General features: G+C 44.0%; 3 protein-coding genes across 4 annotated transcripts in view; 2 read left to right on the plus strand and 1 right to left on the minus strand.

Moving 5' to 3' along the window:
* Positions 1–4: 4 nt before the first annotated feature.
* Positions 5–1,950, plus strand: C15H22orf39 (chromosome 15 C22orf39 homolog; the record flags this gene model as incomplete). The annotated part of the gene is made up of 3 exons (XM_064727230.1): positions 5–373; positions 531–698; positions 1,273–1,950. Coding segments are annotated over 3 exons (663 nt in total), but the record flags the coding sequence as incomplete, so codon positions are not given.
* Positions 1,951–2,017: 67 nt separating this feature from the next.
* MRPL40 (mitochondrial ribosomal protein L40) lies at positions 2,018–4,718 on the minus strand. The gene is made up of 4 exons (XM_064726688.1): positions 4,645–4,718; positions 4,036–4,119; positions 2,892–3,047; positions 2,018–2,534 (listed from the first exon to the last, which is right to left on the minus strand). The coding sequence occupies exons 1-4, from the start codon at positions 4,692–4,694 to the stop codon at positions 2,225–2,227; spliced, it is 600 nt and encodes a 199-aa protein (XP_064582758.1). The 5' UTR covers positions 4,695–4,718; the 3' UTR covers positions 2,018–2,224.
* A 244-nt stretch (positions 4,719–4,962) lies between these two features.
* LOC135454578 (protein HIRA) overlaps positions 4,963–22,623 on the plus strand; it is a 32,348-nt gene continuing 14,687 nt past the window's right edge. The window contains exons 1-12 of one of the 2 annotated variants that reach the window (XM_064726842.1): positions 4,963–5,272; positions 11,866–11,928; positions 12,686–12,796; positions 13,639–13,729; positions 14,240–14,334; positions 15,174–15,269; positions 16,069–16,229; positions 17,122–17,289; positions 17,811–17,924; positions 19,426–19,496; positions 21,399–21,504; positions 22,058–22,276. In XM_064726842.1, the coding sequence (XP_064582912.1) occupies positions 5,167–5,272; positions 11,866–11,928; positions 12,686–12,796; positions 13,639–13,729; positions 14,240–14,334; positions 15,174–15,269; positions 16,069–16,229; positions 17,122–17,289; positions 17,811–17,924; positions 19,426–19,496; positions 21,399–21,504; positions 22,058–22,276 (1,401 nt within the window). In that variant the 5' untranslated portion in view covers positions 4,963–5,166. The remainder of the gene's footprint in view (positions 5,273–11,865; positions 11,929–12,685; positions 12,797–13,638; positions 13,730–14,239; positions 14,335–15,173; positions 15,270–16,068; positions 16,230–17,121; positions 17,290–17,810; positions 17,925–19,425; positions 19,497–21,398; positions 21,505–22,057; positions 22,277–22,623) is intronic. The other variant, XM_064726843.1, reaches the window with a different exon arrangement.

Consider the following 22,623-nt stretch of genomic DNA (forward strand, 5'->3'; position numbering starts at 1 on the left):
GTGATTTGGGACCGACCGAGGGCCGGGGGATTTTCGGACCGGCCGGGGGCTGCGGGGCGACCCCAGCGCCTCCCCGGGCAGCGCCCGAGCTTGCGGCCTGCGCTGGTCCCGTGCGCCAGCCGCGCAGCCATTGGCTGCCGGGCCGGGGCCGCTGTGTGCCGCCCCTCGCCATTGGCTGCCGGGACAGAGCCGCCCCTCGCCATTGGCTGCCGGAACAGAGCCGCCCCTCGCCATTGGCTGCCGGGCCGGGGCCGCTGTGTGCCGCTCCTCGCCATTGGCTGCCGGGACAGAGCCGCCCCTCGCCATTGGCTGCCGGGCCGGGGCCGTTCTATGCCGCTCCTCCCCATTGGCCGCGGATGCCGCTGTAGGCGCGGTGAGCACTGGCGGCGGGGGCAGCATGGAGGGCACGGGCAGCTCCTGGAGGGTGAGCGGGAGCGGGGCCGGGGAGCACCGGGATCGGGGTCGGGCGGGTGGCGGGACTCGGTTCAGCCCGGCCGGACTCGGCTCAGCCCGGCCATGTCCGTCCGCAGCCGCCGCGCTCGTGCGAGGATTACTGGGGGGAGTGGAAGCATTGCCGCGGGCTGCGCCACGCCTTCCACCACTACTACGCGCACGGGGAGCTGCCGGAGTGCGGCCGCTGGCGGGAGGACTACGAGGCCTGCCGAGCCTGGGAGAGGGACCGCTCCCCCGCCGCGCAGGTACCGGCCCCGGCCCCGCTCCTGGTCCCGGTCCCGGCCTCCCGGGGCTGCTGGCACTGAAGCCCCGCAGCCGCGGCCGTTGGGGAGGGTTTGGAAATGCCGGAGGTGGGTCGGGTTGTCTTAAAATCCAGTGAAGGAACCAGGGAGAATTTTCAGTTTTCAGCTGTAAACGCTCTTGTTTCTGTTACTATGACATTTCCTTCCTAAAAGGGAAATCAGCCACCTTACAGAGCAAAGGCATCGCTGGTGTGTCTGGAAAAGCCCCTGGCCCCAGCCCCGCGGGCACTGGACACCCCCAGCCCTGCAGCGCAGGCTCCAGCCCAGCTCCTCCCTCCCGCCGGCCAGGACAGCTTCTGGCGAGTTTCCTTTATAACTTAGGAGCCAGAGGCAAAATAAAATATTATTTAGTTAAAAACGTATGTTCTGGCTTACTTAGATAACATTTAGTCCTTCTGCTTAAGCATGATAATTTTTTATTTCTTCTTTTATCTCAGATGTTCACAGCAGGAAATCAGCACGGTATGAGTGGAACATCCAACACTATTACTGAAATATTTTTTTTCCTGTATTTCAGGAAGCTTTGTGCAAGAGTGAAAGAGCTCGAGTTATGGAAAAACAGAAATATGCTCCAGTGTGGAAGCTCAGGAAGAGCCCACCATCTGACTGGTATCTACCACTTGACCATGACAAATCAAATTAACAAGACTGTTTTCTGTGTTTGGTCATTAACATAATACACAATTCAGAATTATGCTTTTTTTTTTCCCTTCTGCATCATCTTGAAGTTATTCAACTGTACCTCTGCCGTACAATACTTTAGCACTTACTCAAAAATTCTGAAATTTTATTTAAACACTGAATATTTTTAAAGGGAGATTTGAAGTGCTTAATTTGGTTGTGGTCTTTTAGTGTTGACTTACATAGCAGGATTTCATTTCAGCAGGCACTTTTCAATTAATGCATACATGCTCTAGCTATGAAGGCCTCTTGCCCTACCAGCTGGCATGAGCACTTCTGGAACAAGGTACCCACCCCAGGCCTGCCAAATGGGGGGGGAAAAAACAAGGTGGGACTCTTTCTTGCTGGCTCAGGACAATCCCTAGCACTGGCATTTAAAGACATTTCCCAGAATCAGGGTTGTGGTGGTTGAAGAGCTTCTCACCTGTGGGCTGCACACCCTGGAACTGCTCTCCAGTGGTGCTGTGTGTTGTGGGACTATTCAGAACTACTCAAAAATAAAGGTTTAAACGAATGCAGAGAGAGATCTGGTTTGTATTGGGGCAAACCACAGAAACATAGTTGCAACAGTTACATGGCAATATGAGAAAATTTAAAAAAATTGGTTTTATTACTATGTAAGGTGGTGTAGCTTTGCTAGGTGGATAGTCATTAAAACACAGAGATACTTCATTTATTTCTTTACAGTCACATCCTGCAGTGTTGTAACCTGCAGGAAAAATTGTTTATTACTCCATTCTTCCTCCAGTCACTGAGCACCTCCTGGCACTGAAGCAGGAGCTCCCCTGTCACTGTGTGTACACCTTGGTGATGTCGATGCATTTCCCCTCGGGGGGATCGTAGCCAGGAAGGGGAGGGGTGTAACTGGGTCCCTCCCTCTCGAAGGGGAAGAGCCCCTCGTCCCTCAGGATTGCTGCCTGGTACAGCTCCTCGGATTCCAGCTGCAGCTCCCTCAGAGCCTCCTGCTGAGATTCTACCAGGACTTGAATTGCTTTCTTTTCTGCCTCATCTTGTTTCTGCTTAAACAAACACCACTTCTTCAGAAGTAAAACTCTTCTTTCAGACTCTTCAGGAGAAAGAGCGGGAAGACTTCGCACCCTGATGAAGAGAAGGGTGACACTGTAATGGAGAAACAGCCTGACTCCAAAGACCAGGCTAAGAAAAACAAAATGCCAAAACCAAAAATCCCAAAATCCCACCACCAGGCAAAACCCCCCCTCCAAACCCAGAGAATACACTGAATTCACAAATAATTTAGTCAGTCTGTGAGGTCTTCCAGTCACTCTAACAGGAAATGCACTGTTTTTCATTATTTTTAGCAAGAACAAATATTTCCTTTGCACATTTTTGTCCTGATGGAGGTGGGTAAGGTTTTGTACCAAAGCTGGCACTGTGTTGCAGTTGTGCAGAAGGAGAAATTCTCTGTGAGTGCAGGTGAAAGGCAGACCTACTGACCTGTCGCTCTCTGTGTACTTCAGTGGGGTTATAAAATCCTCAATTGGAATCAGTTCTGGGGCAGCTTTTTCCAACTTTTTAAGCTTTTTCTTCATACGCTCTTTCTGTGCTTGCTCTTTCTTCACATCCACTTTCTTTTTCTTCTTTGGTTGTGCTCTGCAAGGGAAACAGTAAATGAAAAGATATTTTGTCCTTTAATTCAACACCAGCAACATTCACTTTCTTTTCCACTGTTTTGTCCCTGACACAAGTTCCAGCCATTAGCTTTATTCAAGTAATGTAATTTCCAGTGACATTTCTGCTGAGATTTTCTGCAGAGAGAACTGTAACTGCCTGGGAAAAGCAATTTTGTGCTGAACATCAGAATGACCTGGGGAAGTTCCACAAAAAAAATTGAATTAGAGTTGTTTTAACTGGCTCAGAGTGCAGCCTAGCAGGTTTATCATACAAATGGCTTGTGCTGGAAAGGATCTTAAATCTCATGTAGTTCTAACCTCCTGCCATGGGCAGGGAAACCTTTCACTAGACCAGGTTGCTCCAAGCCCCATCCAACCTGGCCTTGAACAAATATTCCTCTTATTTCACATTAAAGAAGACTTCAAGTGGTTTTATACATGCTTCTGAAATTTCTGCATTTGGAGCCAAGTTCAGGCTGTAGATATTACATCTCCATGCAGATCTGAGATATCACTGCACACTCCACAAACACAAATTGACCCTCATTCCTGCCTGGCAGACTAAATAAACAGTCCCTCTCCTAAGAGCTACCTGGGTATTTTAAGTCAAGCTGCATCAAAACAAAACAAAGACACTGAAATGTGGCACAGAAATACACATGGGCTGCCTCTGCCTTCACAGCCAAGCGTTTCTGGTTCAGCCAGGCTTTCCCTGGTGTTGCCCAGCAGGGAATTCTGGAGCACGGCATAAATCCCAACATTTCCAGCTGTGGTTGTGCTACCCACAAGCACAAAGTGGTAACTGTATCACCTCTGAACTCTCCACAAGGGGCCAACAGTTCCCAACTGCTCTGGCATATAGAGAGTTAAACGCGTACAGTTAAAAGGTTAAATGTGGACTTGGGAAAATTTCTGTTCCCCCAGTGGAGGAGAACACTTCTGTGTGACTCCAAGAAAGCTGCACTCACCTCACAGGGAGGGATGTCCTGAACCCCAGCAATGAGCTCTGCCAGTGATTCCCTCGGAGCGGGACCCTCTGGGGCAGCCAGGAGCTGCAGGAGGAAAAGCAACACAAGAATTGAGGAGGAACTGACTCGGGTGTCCTTGATTCTGCACAAGAGCTGCTTGTTATTAACATTTTACAGTGATGAGATTTGAACCATCTCTGGCCACTTCATTCACGGCAGGACACAGCGTTTGCCTAGAGATGACCTCGAACTCTTGAGCTGGGTAACCGAGGGGTGACAGAGATGCGGGTTTTGGATAGGTTAGAGCAGTTTTAGTTTTAAGCTCTGACAATGACCCCTCAGAGGAGCTGGTATGGGAGAGGTCAGACCACCGCCGTTCAGACCAGGAGGGCGATGCCGACTGTCGCATCTCTGCGGCTGTCACGGGAGGACGAACCGGCCCGGGTGCCAAGGCACCGACTTCTGCAGGTGCAGGCCCAGCCCCAGGAATGGGCGGGAGCGGGCTGGGCAGGCCCTGCCGCTAAGGGCCGCTTCCCCGACTCCCTCCCCGCGGTCCCGGGGCAGGGGCAGGTCCCGGTGCGCGGTCCCGGAGCGCGGTCCCAGCCCTACCTGAGCCCGGCCCCGCCGAGCCCCCGCGCCGCCGCCGCCACCGCCCACATGGCCCCGCGTGCGCCGCGCCCCTGCCGGCCGCGCTCCGACCCCGCTTTCCCCGTTCCGGAGCACAAACGTTCCGGGGGGCGCCCTACGAGGAGCGCCCGCCCCGCCCCGCCCCGCTCCGCCCGGCAGGGGGCGCCCGTGCGCGCTGCAGGGCGGGCGGAGCCTAGCGGGGGAACGGCGGGGTCGGGGGCGCTGTTTCCCGCCGGGCCGGTTAGGCGGTTGCCAGGCGCCGAGTTCCGGCGGTGCCGGATCGCCGGCGGCGCCGGGCGGGGGATGCGGCGGGGCGGCGGCGGCACCGGGACATGGAGCGGCGCTGAGGCGGCTCGGGCCGGCCGGGGGCGCGGGCACTGCGGCGCCGGGCGCGGGCCCATGGTGGCCGGCCGCCGCTGAGCGCCGCGGCCGCGGAGGCAGCCCGGGCGGAGCCGCCCTGGGGTCCCGAGGGCGGAGGCCGGCGGGGGCCCCGGGCGGGGAACAATGAAGCTGCTGAAGCCGACCTGGGTCAACCACAATGGTGAGGGCCGGCCGGGCAGCAGGTGCCGCGGGCCGGCGGGGCAGCAGGTGCCGCGGGCCGGCCGGGCAGGTGCGGCGGGGGAACGGGCGGGCGGCACACGCGGGGGGCGCGGGGCGGGCGGAGCCTCGGGCCGCTGCCGGCGCTCCCGGGGCGGCCGCGGGTGCCGGAGCTCCGCCGGCCCGAAAGCGGCCGCTGCGGGTGGGGGCAGCGGCAGCAACAAGTCCGTGCGGGCGGACGGGAGCGGGAGCGGAGCCTGGGCTCTGGAGCCGGGCGGGTTCCCGAGGGCGGCATGGGGACAGCTCGGTCCCCGGGAAGGGGCTGGAGGGGACCCGGCCCGCCCGGCACGGCTCCCGGTGTGCGCTGGGGACAGCCCGGCACGGAGTGTGCGATGGGGACAGCCCGGCACCGCCGCTCCCGGGCTCTGCGGGACGGCTGCGGGCTCTGAGGGAACGCGGAGCTGATTCGGGGCCGCTCCGTGCTGGTGGAAGTGCGGGGAGAGTTTGAATGGAGAACAGCCCGTGCAGGGGCCGAGGTCCCCTCGGGATGAGTGTCCCGGCAGGATGAGTCGGTATCCATGCCCTGCACTGACCGCCCGGCTCTCACATTGCTGACACAAGTACAGCATTAAAAATCCTCCAATGCACTGAGCTGTGCTATCGTTCTCCACGGAGGGAAAAGTTTCTCCCAGCAGTTCTTTCAAAACAACTCCCTGAATTTATGTAGTATCCTGTCTGCCAGTCCTCTGGTGATGTTGAAGTGATGTGTGAGCTAAAACAGCTCAGAGTGAGGTGTTGATATTGACAGAATGCTTTGTACTTTCCTTGTGTGGCTAATGCAGGACAGCACCAGAGTTTATGTCATGTTTACACTGCTTAGGATGAACTTCCAGTGACAAGAAACCTGACACAAAGAGCTCACTTCTGTTTATGCAAGTTTTGCCCTCAGATTCATGGGTGCAACTTTATTTCAACTGCAAATTTTATACTCTGTCAGTGTATAAATGGCATTACCTGGGCTCATGTAGCTGATTGGTATCTAGAGTAAAACTAAGACCAGGTTATTTTAGTTGGAAAAGTGTGCTTTGAGTTAAAACCCCAGGTAGAACTTTACAGCTGCCTTTCTGCATGCTTTGTGTTCTTTGTGTTCATGCTGCAAATGTTGATAGCAATTTAAGCCTCGAGTTGTCATTCATGTGCATCTTTACTTGGCCTGCTCTCCAGGGACTCTATAGGCAGCAGATGGACTCAACCTTGTAACCAAAGGTTGTACAGAACAGAAAAAAAATGTGGAAGTGCTTCATTTGAGATGTTTTTTACATTTCTGCTTGGTTACTCTAAACAAATGTAGCATTTACATCTTCATCTCTGTAACTTCTTTCCTTAGTTTTTTAATGGGTGCAGCTTTTGCTATGGGTATATATTTGAAATCTGTAGCAATTTAGAAAACATCCAACCATTGCAGAGCACAGGCTTCAGCCAAGCAGGGCTTCATTTACAGAGCCCTGTGATGATGGATAATGCACTACACAGGGCCTTGATGGTCCTGAATTTTATTCCCATTTCTGCCACTGACCTTTTGGGATGAGTTTGGCCAAGGCACTCCATCGTCATTTCACCACCTGCAAAACAGACATTTGCCACCAGCTCCATTTGTGAGGTGCTCTGAGGGCTGCAGAGGTGTGCAGGGCTGTGTGACAGTCACACATTGCTGTCCTTGGGGCAGGGAGGGCAGGATAAAAACCGGTGAGTTCAGTCAGCCTCTTGTGACGAGCCCAGGTTCCGGGTCCTCCAGGCATCACTGCCTGCCAGGAGTCTCCATCACCCCTCCTGGGCCTTCCTCTGGGCTCTGAAACCTCTCCAGAATTCACACTCTGTGCTGGAGACTCTGTGATGATTCCTGTTCCTTTGATTTCTGCACAGACACACGGGGCTGCCTCCCTGTTCTTGTTTGTGACTCCTGACAGCAGAGCTGCCTCTTCCACACTCCAGATCCAGCTGCTGTAGTTCAGCCTCTTCCCACTCAGTTTTGGGAGTTTTGTTTTACTGAATGGACTAGAATGATGCTTCCAGGCATACATTCTCCAGGAGATAATAGACACTAGAAGTGAGTGTTGTAGCCAGGAAATCAGCACACCTGGGAATTGTGTGCTGCACAGCCCAGATGCTGCGTGCTTACAGTAAAAGCGCTTCAGCACATTTTGGCTCTACAGCTTTTTGCCTTGGAGTTCTTCATGTCACTTTTTCTGAGTGCTTATTGGAATTATTTCTTGCTCAGATGCATTTTCCATAAGCTTTTCATGCCCTTAATGTAGATTTATTAGATTTTGCATGAAATTCTCATTATTGTTGTGTTCTTCTCTTCCATGTGTCTTTGACTTAGAGCAAGGAGGAATATTCAGAAGTGCAGTCTAATGGTGGGGGTGAGAGCAGATGACTGTAAGATACAAGTGCTGGGATTGGCTTCTCTTTCCCAGTGTTGCTTTCAGTACCCATGCACGTGCACCATGCATCCAGCAGCTGCCTGAACACACTCAGCACTCAGGGTTTGAGAGCCCAGGTGCTTAAAGACAACTCAGGCAGGCAAACACTGCTCCCTGTGGGAAAGGAAGTCCCTTGCTGTTCCAAGAAACCCTTGCAAGCCCCAAGGTGCTGCTCATGTATAACAGCTTGTGGAAACTGGAGCCTGCTGTTGTTTAAATATAGGCATGGAGTTTATCTCTCCAAGCTGTAATGGTGGAATGTAAATATTTGAATTGAATTGTGAGTCACGTTGAATGTTATATATTAGATGGGCTGGAGGCAAATTGAATAGAAATTCATTCATTTTGAGGTAGAAATTCACCTAAGACTCTTCTTATATTTGATTGATTATTGTATAAAGTTAAGCAACAAACAAAAATGATGCAATGTTTAAAATTGCTTTTATTCTTCACTGGTGTATTTTTTTATGGGACCTTCTCCTTGGGTTTCAGTTATCTTACTTAGATCTTTTTGTTCCAGGCTTGTTTCATTATCAGTATTTCTTTAAGTACATAATGCATATTTGGGTTCTTTAAACAAATAAGCCCACAGGACATCTGGTATATCATAAGGTGTTCTGTTTTTAATGAACCTGATTTGCCTCCTCCTGCAATGTGATTCTGGGAGCTTCAATAACTTAAGCTTATCTTTTTTTAGAAATTATTGCAAGAGGTCAGAATGTCTTAAAACACAGTGTGTTAGATTTTAGTGTTGCTGCTTAAATATCACATTTTGTTTTGGTGCATCATTGCTGTTGGGAAACTCAGCACATCTCCAATTAGGAGCATGGGAAAGCTTCAGTCACTTTGAAGCAGGGCCCTTGTGCCTTTTGGCTTGTTTCAGCAGGAACAAACAACATAATCTGATAAAGACATGGACCCAGGGAAGGAGGTGATTGCTATCAAATAATGGCTTCTTCTTCATTATTTTGAGAAATTGAAGGAAGTGAAGAAAAACCCAGTATCTGTGCTCAGTTTGTAAATCACAAGGGGTATGGAACAATTGTTACAGCTTTAACCTGTTAGAGTTGGTAGTGGTACCCTGGAGGAAAGAGCACCCTGGCAATGCTGTCTGTCCTGTGACCACTTCATTTGTTCTTTACCTTTTTTTTTTATTTTTTTGAAATTAGTAATTGAACTTTAGGTACTGGGCAGATCATTGTGTATCATTACTTACCTGTGGAATAAGATCCCTTCCTGGATCACAGTTGAGCTGTGTAGGAAACTTTGTTGTCCAGGGCTCCATTTATTACTGCTGCCTTTCCTGGGTGCAAAGTCCATACCCTCTTTAAACTTCATGTATAAAATAATGCCCTGTGACCTGACAGCTTTTACTGAGGTCTGTATTTTTAGGATTATAACCATTTATGAAAATCTACTCAGTGCTTATTTGATTGGACCCCAAATTCATGCTGGGGTTTTAAATTTAAATTTATTAGGAAAAACCTAAAAATAAATTGTTATCCTGCTATGTAAAGACATGGATGGTTTGTGTTTGAACACATGGTTGTCAATGTCAGTTCCCATTCATGTAATAAAATAGAGGAGAGCTGAAGGTGGCTTGGAGTGACCAGAATGATCAGAAGTGTGACCCCCTTTGTACAAGCAGAGCAGGACTCTTTGGGCAAGGAGTGGGGTCATTGGGCTGGGACATGATGAACACTTGTGAGTGGCAGAAAAGGGATCAGTGTTGAGTGATTTTCATTCACTGCCCTTCTGCTCAAGAATTAATTGTGTTAAAGTAACAAACAGCTGGTACAGATCCATGGAGTAGGAGGTTCCTCACAGAGTGCATGGCTGAGCAGTGGATCTCTGTGTAGGGGTTATTGAATTATGAATTTCAGAAATGGCTCATTGGATTTATAGAAGAAAGTCCATTGAGGGCCCCTGATTCAAGAAGGCAGATCTGTAATTTCTTTGGAGTTGGAAGATTATTTTAGGAAGAAGCATTGTGGGCACACCATTGCACAGATCCTTAGGGACTTATCCAGTGCTGGCTTCTGAACACAGAGTGCTGGGCTTGGTGGACATTTTCCCTGGTGTGGCTAATTTTAAGCTTTTATGGAGAATTTGTAGCTAAGTTACCTCTGGCTCTCTAAGCAAAGTAATTTGCTGGGTTTCCTCAACCCCATTTGTGGATCTGTGAAAAATCTTTGCCCAAGAGAAGGGAGAGAGCTGATGTTACTGCTCCTGTAGAGTTGAGCTCTTAAGGCAGAAATTGGAGAGGCTGTGGTAGTTTTAGACTTATAGCAAAGGAAAGGAAAATTCTATCATGTCAGTAATTTTTGCAAAGCAATGGGTGCAATGACAATTTTTTGGAATATGTAACATATCTGAATATGCCTGAACAGTAGTGGTGGAGGTGCCTAGGATGCTGTTCTGATTTGCTGGGAAAGTTTTCTCTTGGTGCTAATGATACAGGGGTAAAATGAGCAAGGTTATTAGAATCCAGAGGTCTTTGATGGCTGGCTTCCTACTCTTCCCTACACATCTAATGGCAAATACCAGAGTATATGAGCTCTTCTTGCCCAAGATTTGATGCAAATTGAAAATGTCACCTCTTCCCCCGCTAAGGTCTCCAGAGTGGCCTTTTCAGTGGGCTCAACTATTTCAAATGATGCACTGATTTAATAGAAGGGAAATTCCATATTTTGGAAAAGGTAAAATAAATGTTTGTTTCTTGTTTGTGTTCCTCTAAGTATTCAGCTTAGCCCTGAATGTTGCATTTGAGTTAATAGAATAAAAGCAAGAATCAAGCTGAAGAAAAACCACAGCTCATGTGTGTCTCAGCTCATGTGTGCTATGTGGTCTGAAGGACTTGGAAGGAATGTAAGTTGAGTGCCATCTTTCTGTGCTTAAGATCTTTGCTTGGCTGCCTGTGAAAATTTTAAGGGAAGTCACATGTCAGAGTTGCAATGTATCCAAATAATAAATCCAAATAAAACAAACCTTAAAACAAGTCAACATAAAGGACACAAAAGTCAAAATGGAGCCAAATGTGTATCCCCCAAAAAGTAAGAAATAGTGGGTATTTGGATTTTATTAGGAGTTTAGTGTCAAGGTTTCAGTTGCTACCGTTGCTGTTGGATAAGATCTCCAGGTTTTATCATTTATGTCTGAACATCTCATGAAGATACAGCACAAGATTGACACTCATGGGAAATTTATCGAGTAATCTTGGTGTGTGGGTACTGGTACTTTTGGCTGTTTGATAAATTGCCTTATTTTGCAGTGGCATACATGTGATCTTGCTTGCAGAGGCTTTCCAGTTTGAACGGGTTGGAAGTGCTGCCAGAAATTCTTTGGATGTGGAAACTGCCTGTGTGTTCTTTCACATAACCCTTAGTGGTGGCTCTTTGAGCATCACTGAAGGCAGGAAGCTGCTGCTCCCCTCTTCCTTTTCCTCTGCAAAGGTTGAAACAACTGTGAGCATACAGAGGGTGAATATGAGCCATGGTTGGAGCAGAGCAGGTTGGAAGTGAGGCCTTTCTGGTTTCCAAAGCTGTTCCCCAGCTCTGCTGTTACAGAGTTTACATTCTAGTAAAATTATTAGCTTGCTTCTGAAAGATGTAGCATATGGAGAATTGAAGGATTTAAGAGTAATACTATTGTTGGTTAGTCCTCCTCTTTCTATATGGAAGCCATAAAATCAAAACTGGTCTTTGGGTAGAAGAGTTTCATTAAGGGAATTGAAATTTGAGACAGGTAATTGTGTGACCAACAGATGCAGCCTGAGATTGGGAAGGATTTTAAAAAAACAGAAACCAAAAGAAGACTTGCTTCAGGTCATCAGCTAATGAACTGTAGAAACCTGGAAGAAATTCCATTCTCAAATACAGTTTTGCTTTGTTGGCGCTTGCTTTGTGGTATTACTTTGCTTTGAGGTATTTGGCATATCCTGCTGGATTAAGTGTCCCTGGTTATCTCTGGTTTTTGTGGCATGATAACTTCCAAACAGGCTTTTAATAGGCTGCCATTTCTGTCAGCAAGCTGCTCTCAGCTCCTGTAGTCAGCTGGAATTCTTACAACTTGAGCCTTCAGAAGAAAAAAGTCATTTGCCAGAGGAGTTATGGTGGTTCTGGTGTTACTGCATTCCCTTAAATGTAAAACAATTCACTATTTGCTGTTTGTTCTCTAATTCCAGGAAAGCCAATATTTTCAGTGGACATTCACCCAGATGGGACCAAGTTTGCAACAGGAGGACAAGGTAAGTGTGTGTACTGGTAGCAGGCAGAATTTTGGGTAACAACAACAACAATGTGCCTTCACAGCATTTGAATTAGTTTCACCCTTTTAAAAAGACATCACTTTTATCTCTAAGAAACAGATAATTATGTAAGCTATGAAAATGTATTGGGAAGGACTGCTGCTCCTGCAGAAGGCAGGGTTACATGTTCTGATGTCCTCATTCCCTTGGATGTCATTGAGATAGTGGCTGCTATCAGTGATTGAGTCGTGGCCATATGGGCCAAATTTCCTTTTAATTTGAAGAGGAACTGGATGTGCTGTTGAGCTTTTTCAGTTGCTGAATAGTAGAGCTACTGGAACAGGAAAATCCAATTATATAAATAGAATAGCTTAAGAAATATATGCAAAAATATTATTTGGTTCACAATAGTGAGTAATTTTATGTTGGCTACAATAATTGCAATTTAGTATTTGAATATGTATATTTTCTCTTTTAAAATACAATTTTTTTACAAGTAGTTGTCCTTACAGTTGGTATCAGTTATGTACAGTATGACTTTTGTACAAGACTGTATAAAGTTATTTTTAATAGCTCCAAGAAAAATGAAGCACTTCTGATTTGGTCTAATTATATCAAAATAACATCTGTATTCAGATGTTTCCAAAGTCCCCACTGCAGCAATGCCTTCATTTTCACATCTGTTCTGGAACTGAGATTGATTTTGAAAAGCTGTTTTGCGTGTATTTAGAAGGGGGAGCTTTTTGGTCTCTTACAGGTCAGGATTCTGGCAAAGTTGTGATCTGGAATATGGCTCCTGTCCTGAAAGAGGAAGATGAAAAGAATGAAAATATCCCCAAGATGCTTTGTCAGATGGACAATCACTTAGGTAACAAAGTTGGTTGGTTGGGTTTTTTCATTGCTGACTATTGGTAATTTGCCAAAGCTTAAGACTTACATGTCTGTAATTGCAAAAATAATGTAAAAATAAAAATCTTTGCAAAAATAATGCCTGTCCAGTGGTGAAGAGTCAATAAAACACAGCACAGTGGTCTCATACTTTGGCTGTATACTTTTCAAGATATTCAGCGGAAAATGCTGTTAAAATGTGAGGGAATGTGCAGGACACTATAGATACCTTTGGAAATCTCCTCCCTATAAGGTTTTATCATCTGTGGCCATAAAGTATTTGATAATGCATGTTCTGAATATGTAGAGAATGTGCAGAATATGTAGAGCTCTGAAGGAAAGGACAGAGAAGAAGTAAGTGTAAGAAATACATATGAAGTATTTTGGTTATAGTTATAAATTATTAAATTTATTACATTATAAATCATTGCATTTGGAATTAGTAGGGTCACCTGACAAGTTGTCCTTTCTTTTCTTCAAAATATACCTCTCCTTCTTTGCCCTCTTAATCCCACTTTATTTACTAGAATGTTTCCTTCATTAGGGGAATATTAATCTTTCTTCCTTCAAGCCTCTTTTGGTGAAGCTTTTTTAGATAAGGAGTAGAGTTTTCTAAGTAAGAAATTCCTCACTGCTACTGAAAGATAAGTACCAATTCATTTATCTAAAGCAGACAGAGTAACTGCTTAGAGTGGGGAAAACCCACTTAAATCCTAAATGTCTCCTGACAACCTTTGCTTATTTGTAATATAAACCCTGTCTGCAGTCCAGAACCACTTATTCTCATATTTCATCTTGCAAACTTTCTTTTGTGCCTTTCAGCTTGTGTGAACTGCGTGCGATGGTCAAACAATGGCGTTTACTTGGCCTCGGGGGGAGATGACAAGCTGATTATGGTGTGGAAACGAGCAGCGTAAGCATCCTTCTTCCTTCAGCTCTATTTCATCCTTCTTCCTTCAGCTCTGTATTGCATTTCAGGGAGGTTTCTCGGTGACATCTCGGTGCTCCCTCCCTGTCCTGCCCTTTGCCAAGCTCACTGCTCCACCTGGTGTGGAAGGAGCTGAAGGCTGGGGCACCACAGTGGTGCTGGGGATGTGACCTGATTTCCTTTGGGCTGGAGGGTGTCTGCCCGGGCAGGCTCTCTCCTCTGGAGGAGCTGAGACATTTTCTTCTCTCCTTGAAGAAAACTTCCTGGTGAGCTTTGAAGAGTCACCTTAAATGTTACCATTTTATGCTATCTATAGAAATTCTACATTTTATTGAAGCTAATTTTTTAATAACTGGAATTACTCTCTCTAAAAAAATGCGGTTTTTCCCCCTTCTGTATTGTAGGAATAACTGACTCTAAAATACAAGTGTACTGTGCTGCTGATTTTCTTTTTAAAAAGTGTTTTTTTCTTATAACTGTTTGTATTTTAATTAGGTACATTGGACCTAGCACTGTGTTTGGTTCTAGTAGCAAACTTACTAATGTTGAGCAATGGAGGTGTGTGTCAATTCTCAGAAGCCATTCAGGGGGTAAGTTTCAAGGTGTTGAATGAACATAATTTGCATGTATTTGGAAAAAAATATTTTTTCAGCATCACATTTTCTTGTTTGAAATATATATATTTGGTGGCAAGTCAGTAATTAATTTCAAGAGCAACAATGAAAATTTAAAATATAAAAATTTTAACAAAATGCAATTTTCATACAAGTAACTTCTGGCAAGTATGGTATGTAGGAGAAAAATTAACAACTAAGAAACTTACATTTTGCTGTTTTCTGGCTTAAAAGTGAATCTGAATAAAGGAAGCTAAATTGTGTCTTTAATTAAATGTTCACACTAGCAGTGAATAATCTGATTGGCAAAAGACCATGTTTTTGTAAACCAAAGAATATCAATGTTTATTTAGAAGAAAAATATCTAAAGAGTAATGCAAAATTTGAATATATAAATAACTTCAAATGCATTTTGCATCTGCTGACATGAGCTGTGATTAAAATCAAGATGGCAATCACTTTGATCACTCCATGTGTGTTGGAGCAAAGTGAATGTATTGTAATAGCTTCTGTTACTTCTTTGTTCAAAACAAGACTGAGTTCTTTGTGCAGGCATTAGTACTTCCTACAATCACTAAACATTACATTCTTTCACTCTTGTTTTTTTTTTTTTTTGACCCCTACTGAACATTAGAAGTTGAGGAGATTCACTCCCAATGAGTGTTGCTTTCTTACCTTCCACTTTAGTGAGATGATAATCATTTCTCAGTGATAGCAAAATATTGCTACAGAGAGCACAAGTTCATTGTACAAAGACTTTTTCATTTTCTGATTGCCATCAATCTCTTAAATGGAAACTTCCTTTTCCCAAACAGATGTGATGGATGTAGCATGGTCTCCACACGATGCCTGGCTGGCATCCTGTAGTGTTGATAACACTGTTGTCATCTGGAACGCTGTCAAATTCCCAGGTGAGAGCTCTAAAGAGGTGTCAGCATGTAGAGCTTTGTGACTAAGTCTTCCCTCCTCAGTGTATTTCTCTGACTCTTCAGATCTCTAGGAGGGATTGGTTGTCTGTCTTTTGGGGTGACACACCTGCAGTCAGTCCTTCCAGGTTTGGATGGCAATGAGCAGGGGATTCCACCCTGCTGCAGACAGCAGCTGCATTCAGGTGTGCTGCTGATTTTACATGGAAGCCATGATTGCCTGTGTTTATTTACATGCCATTTATTTCAAGCTGGCTTCCAATACTGATACCAGAGTTTTTAGACTTTGAAGCTAATTGTGCACCCTCTCAGCCTCTCCTCCCACAGGCTGATAAGCAAGAGTGTGACTGAAAGTAGGTTACCAGGTCTGCCAGCCTTGGGTGTCTGTTGAGTCACAACTTTGACTTGGTTCACACTTGCTGCACAAAGCTGGATTAGTTGTGATAATCTTTGGGTGTGGAGGAAAGGGTGAATGTTTAACTGAAATTCCAGTTCAAGTGCTGCTTTCCACAGCTTCAAAGTGCTACTCTGAAGCACTGGGACTCTGCTCTCTGACCTGTCTTCTAAAGAGTTTTGCACCACTTACTCTGGCCAGAACTCTTCTTACCACTTCTTTTATATCAGCTTTTTCTTAAGTACAGGTTCCAGTTTAGTTGATATGTTGTTTCTACACTAAAGGAGGTTATACTTAATACACTGTTCCAAAAGATGTAAATTTTCTCAACACTCTGCCTGGAAGGAGTTAGCAGTAACTACTCTCTATTCTCAATTTTTGTGTGCACAGAAATTCTTGCCACTTTGAAGGGGCATTCTGGCTTGGTGAAAGGGCTGACCTGGGATCCTGTTGGAAAATACATTGCCTCTCAGGCTGATGATCGAAGTCTGAAGGTGTGGCGGACCCTGGACTGGCAGCTGGAAACCAGCATCACAAAACCCTTTGATGAGGTACTTCACAATGTGTGACTGTTCCAAGTGAATTCCCAGTATCCAAAAAGAATGAATGAAAATAAAAATAACTCGGATTGTGCACGAACATGAATTAATTGAACAGTGCTGAATCAAATAAAGCTCTCAGATAGCAGCTACAAATAGGGGAAAAAAGAATTACTTTCTCATAAAAATATGATACTCTCATTGTCATTTGTTATTGTGGATGTCAAAAGTTTACATGGGTTATGTAAACAATTAAGTAGACTTCTGGAAATGTAATGGTTATTCTGGGGAAGTGTTTGCACACTGATCACAATAGTCTGACATTCTTCCCTGTGCATCTTCTATTGGACACTGTCAGAAATGAGGTAAGTACTTGGAGGGATCTTTGGCCTGGCATCATAGAGCTCTTAGGTGATGACTTTGGTGAAGAGATCAAGTTCCTGGGGACTAAAGCTGCTGCTTGGTGTTCTGCAGTGATCTGAGGGTATTGTGATTAGTGCAGTTGCTCTCTGTAACAGACCTTGTCTGCTTCCACTCACAGGGGAGCTGCTGTGGCAAGCTGAAGTCTCATCATTAGTGGTTGCTGTGTTGCAGCCCTGTTACTAACCAGGACTGTGATAAATACTGAGGAAACAGTATCCAAAAAGATGTAACATTTGTCTTTCCTTTAGAAAAGTTCTCCGAGCTCCTTTCCCCCTCTTTTGATAGGGTTTCTTAAGTTAACACTACATCACCTGTGTAAACATGGCCAAATGCTGAGAATTATATGTGAGGTCACTCTTTTATACTCTCAGGATACTTGCTTTGTAATCGTATTCCCTAAATCTGAAATTTAAATAGTTTATATTACAACCCCTTTGTTTGCCAAACACTTTTAAAGCTCTGGTATGTTTTTTTTTGTCAGTGTGGAGGGACAACTCATGTGCTGCGCCTTAGCTGGTCACCTGATGGTCACTATCTTGTTTCTGCTCATGCCATGAATAATTCTGGACCCACTGCTCAGATCATTGAGAGGGATGGATGGAAAACCAACATGGATTTTGTAGGGCACCGGAAGGCAGTTACCGTAGTGGTGAGTGAGTGGTAGAAATTTATCCCTGAAGTTAAAACTTGTTGCTTTTTGATAATTTTAGGTATAAATGGGACAAGAAGTGAAGATGGGCGTCAAGATTAGTAAAGCAAATGCATGGTGGTGATTAAAAAATGTCAGCTTTACATGTTTGAAGCAATCAGGTGGCTGTTGTGATAGGAGAACTGGATGTAGATGAACATCCAAAGGGGAATACAGGAGCATGTTAGGAATGTCAAACTTCAGCTTCGTTGGCTGTTCAGTGACTTGATTAAAATGATTTAGATTTCTGGTGGGTTTCTGATCCCTAGTAAAATTAATATTGTTTGCCTTTTCTGTGAAGGCATTCAGAAAACCCCTTAAGAAAGCCTCTGCAGCTTTTGTCAGTGCTCTTACAGAGTCTGGTTCAGGACTTTATTTCTATGAAATGTTTTTTCACTCTTAAGTGGAAAACTTGCCTAGAAAGCAGATCCTCTGTTGAAATATAATTACTGTGATAAAACTTGGGCATCTCATTTGTTCAGAAATTCAATCCAAAAATCTTCAAAAAGAAACAAAAGAATGGGAGCTCCACCAAGTCAAGTTGTCCCTACTGCTGTTGTGCTGTTGGTAGCAAAGATCGATCTCTGTCTGTCTGGGTAAGTGATTTCTTTGCTGCCTTTGAACTAATGTGGTCATTGGATAACTTGGGGGTTTAGCACAAAGGTCACATGTACAGCATTAAGTCTTACATTTAGTGTCATGTTTAAGGATTTTTTTTGTTGCTGTTGTTGCAGGTTTAGCTGGGTGGTAAGGAGGTGGATTTGTATTAGTTCATTTCTCTAAAGGCAAGAGCAGTTAGAAGCCAGTGGCAGAGTGTGCCTTGGTGAGGGGGAGCAGCTGTTAAGGGAGAAAACATTTTACTGCAGTTAATAAATGCAACCTTATTTTCATCCTTTTACTTGTCTTCTGTTCTTGTAAAGGAAAGGGATGTGGAAGTGAAGGAGCTTTTTAAGTATTCTTTCAAGTTTTTGATATCTAGTTTGGGTTTTACTTTAAAATCTACACTAAAATTTTTATTCTGGCTAGGAGAAGAGTAGCTATTTTCACATTTTTAAATGCAACTGGAAAATACAGGGAATCAATTTAACTGATTTGTAAAGCTTTCTGATGAGAACTTGTGCCAGAACCCACCAATTGCTAACTGCAATCTACTATTTTTAGCTTGCAGTGTGATATTTATCCATCAATCTCTGGATGCATAACTAAATCTGTTTCTGGTAATGCTACCAGTGCGTACCCATATCAAAGTATCACTTGGTATATTTTACTTTCTATTTATATTATGAAGATTTCATTTGGAGTGGCTGTTGAAATTACAGAAGGTAGCACAGAGATGCAGTTATAGGTTGTCTTTGCCCTGAGGAGCTTAATAAACATAGATAGAGTGCAGACCTATGGAAGCATAAATAACTACTGAAGATGACAGTGACACTGCATCTGTGAACCTGTGAGCATAAAACTTCCTTGACCTTATCAACCTCTACTTCATTTCAGTTGTACTATACACTTAGAGATAGTAAGTCCATTGATTTGACATTAAAGAGCTTAGAAAGTCTAATTTAGAGCAGGTTATTGGAGTTTTCATATTCAGTTCTTTATTACTAAGCTGATTCTTAAGTGCAGAGGAATCCTCTTTAAGAGTTATTGTGAGTCAAATTCCCTTTGCTCTTGATAGGTTTCACTTTCTCAGACAAGTAGTCTGAGTGAGGACATGGAAACCTAATCTGTTTTCTGTCTTCTTGTGCTGGCAGTTTGCAGCATCCTTATCTCAGTACAGCTTAGAATAGAAGCTGTCTTTTGCATCTGTGGAATTGCTTTTGAGGTGGCAGAGAGTCTTTTAAGACTGTGGTGTGAAGGTAAAGTTGATTAAGAAATTCAGTCTGTGTTTCAGAAAGGAGAATTGAATGTCAGGGATTTTCTGCCCCAGCAGTGGAACAGGTGACTTGGTGCTTCAGATGCAGCACCAGGCATGCAGCTGTTTCCTGGGCAGACCTTGTTTGGTGCATATTGTGAGGCTCTGGGCGAATGTGAATGTGGTACTATCTGTGGTCGTGTGGAACTTCTACATTTCTGAGTGTTGTTTCTTGTTTTCTTAAGCTCACGTGTCTGAAGCGACCTTTAGTTGTCATCCATGAGCTGTTTGACAAGTCAATCATGGACATCTCATGGTAAGTTGCTTTCTGCTGTTTGTTATGGAAGCCAAACAATTGTTATCAATTTTAGGTGTACTTATTAGATGGAAATGCCTTAAAACAGTACAGATTGTGGTTGTTGGAACACAAGTAATTGGTTCCTGTAGGTTTTGTTTCTGCTGCAGCATCTTGGTAGTAATATGAGCAAATAGCACATGGTCACTTGAGATTATTAACTGAACAAACAGTAATGTATTTAGAGCAAGACACAGTAAAATATCTGTGTAAAGAGTTTCTACTTGTTACAATTCTCTGACATAGGTTGTCTTAATTCTATCACTTCCTCACTTCTGAAATTCTCCCTTAATAGTTACAACAATCTCTTGGTGGGTTTATACTGGGAATTTTAAAGCTTCCTGGTTTCTATATGCCATGTGGATTTTGCCTTGAAGTTCAGTGAACCACAAAAAAAAAGCTTTAAAACCAAAACATTTTTCTTTCATTAAGAGATTAAGGCTAGAAAGCCAGAAAGTGGAATATTTCATGAGAAGTGCTGCTATTGTTATAGTACAATAGCTTTGAATAGTTTGGTTTTCCTGTAGTGTTTTTTATTTCTCCATCTGCAATTTGCACATTTTTCATGGCATGAAGTCGTTGGGAGTAATAACTGGTTAACATTTTGTAGTTTTGTGAGGAAATGGTATTGTGGGGTATTTGAGAGACAAAGGATCATCAGGCAGCTTGGTATTTTATATCCTGTTTACAAATTGAAACAGATGGATAAAATGTCAATAACATGGAGTGTTCCCAGAAATGTGCTCCATTCTGAAAACAGACATAGTAAATTCTGAGAAAGCTGGTACTATTATATTGTTATAGCTATATAATTTCTGGTTTAGAATTTTAGACTTGGATCCATCAATATAATATCTGTGAGGGATTATGTTTTCACAGAACAATTGCTTGGATCAATAGGTCAATAGGAGCTCAGCAATTTTCTCTGCAAAGCAAACAGAAAACTTTCAACATGAGTTTACTGTTTTCTAATTTGGAGTACTGGTGGTGTACCTTGTTTCATGGTGCTGAGGCTGATTTCTCTGACTGTGATGCCACAAAAACAGGGGTTGCCAAATGCCTGTAGCTGTGGTACTTGTAATGGATTTTTAGTAACTTGGTTAGGACTTTGGAGTTGGGCCAGCTTTCCTTTCCTCTTCCCTTCTGTGTAACAATTCATCTGTAAGCCACTGTGTCACTGTCTCTGTGAGCTCTGTGCTTAAAAGTGTCTGAGGGAGAAGTCAAAATCCAAGTATTTTTTCAAATGTGCAATAATAGGTTACTCATGCAAGATTATCATTCTGTTATGATAGATAGTTTCTCCTCTCTCCTTTTGCTAAGAAAACCTGACATCCAGAAGAGGGTTACTATGTATCCCCACAAATAAACACATGTGCAGTTTGCTTAAACACCCAAATAACTGAACAGTAACAAAATCAAACCTGTGTTCTTGCCTATTACCAACATTTTTTGGCCTGCTTGTCAGCTGAGGGCCCATTTCTTCACCCACTTCCATTAGCACAAAAATTTGCTCATCTATTGAAGGAAATGCATTTATAATTTTCTCTCCTTGTTCATTGTGAACACTATTCAGGTTTACCCCTTCAGGAAATTTTCCATGGTGCTGCTCCTGCCCTGGGCAGGTTATTGTCCCAGTGCCACCATCCTTGTGCAGTCTGCAAGGGAGCATTGGCACAGGGACTCTGCTGCCTGTCATCCTGTCTCCTCACTGTCCCACTTCTCTGGTTCCATGAGTTATTGCTGTGATAATAAATCTTAAGCTGAGATTTTTATTGAACAATCCATCAGATTTTATTGAGCAGTCCATCATCTTTGCTTGAATGAAACAGATTAAAAACAAAGTTGGACCTTTATTTCCCTCAGGACCCTTAATGGACTTGGTATCCTGGTGTGTTCCATGGATGGATCAGTGGCATTTTTGGACTTTTCCCAGGATGAACTTGGGGATCCACTCAGTGAGGAGGAAAAGGTACAGTAAGCACTCAGAGAACCTTTGATCATATTTCAGAGATGTATTGATTCAATTAAAATGTTGACCTGTTTATAGAAGTATGTAGTAACTGATTTCCATATTATGGAAAATATGTTGCTCTTGTCTGCTTTACAAATCATTAAAAAAGAGTAGTCAAGAGAATGTGTGGTAATAGTTTCTCTTCTGGAAAAAAGAATTTGGAAAGCATCCACTTGCTTACACATCATTATACATCTGAAGTAATTATTTGGCCAAGGAAACAAGAAGTGAGTGCTTCAAAGCACTATAAAATTACTCTTTCACTTGCATATATGCAAGTCTTTTTAAACTGATTGCTCTTGGCTGTTTTTCCTCTCATTGCTATTAGCAACTAGAGCTTTGAATTTCATTTATTTTACATATTGATTTAGTGTTAGTTGAAAACACAAAGAAAAAAAAATCTGGTGTATAAATGCTACAGGGGGCATTTTATAGATTCTATTAGATTTGTGTGATTCCCTTGTGTTACAATCACTGATGTCATGGTCACTCACATCTTTAATGCCCCCAGAGCAACATTCACCAGTCCACCTATGGCAAAAGCCTGGCTATCATGACTGAAGCTCAGTTGTCCACCACCATTATTGAGAATCCAGAGATGCTCAAGTACCAGCAGAGGCAGCAGCAGGGGGATCAGAAGAATTCCTCAATTCGGGAAGGCTCTGGGAATTCCACAGCTCCCAAAGTGGCAAGCATGGTTAATGGGGAGAGTCTGGAGGACATCAGAAAGGTAGGTGCTGGTGGGCACTGGCAAATACTGAGTCACTAATTACCAAACTGTTAGGAGAGAACCAGTTTCTGTGCCCTCATTTGTGTTAATGGCACCTTTCAGCCTGGGTATGGCCCAGCTGATCAACTTAGTGGGTTGTTTACTGGGACTTGTTGAAAAGTTAAATGCTTTTAAGCAGAAGGCAGGCAATGTAGATATTTCTGTGATGGGTGCAAAATTCTTGGTGTACAGAAAGGAAACCAGGAGTAAGTAATGACAGAGAAGCTGTTGAACTGTGTTTCAGTTTCTTAATTACAGAGGTTGAAAGCATTATTTAGTTGTGTCCTAAACACAGAACACAATTTTTA

This window comes from Zonotrichia leucophrys, chromosome 15 (assembly GCF_028769735.1).
Source record: "Zonotrichia leucophrys gambelii isolate GWCS_2022_RI chromosome 15, RI_Zleu_2.0, whole genome shotgun sequence".
Classification (NCBI taxonomy): domain Eukaryota; kingdom Metazoa; phylum Chordata; class Aves; order Passeriformes; family Passerellidae; genus Zonotrichia; species Zonotrichia leucophrys.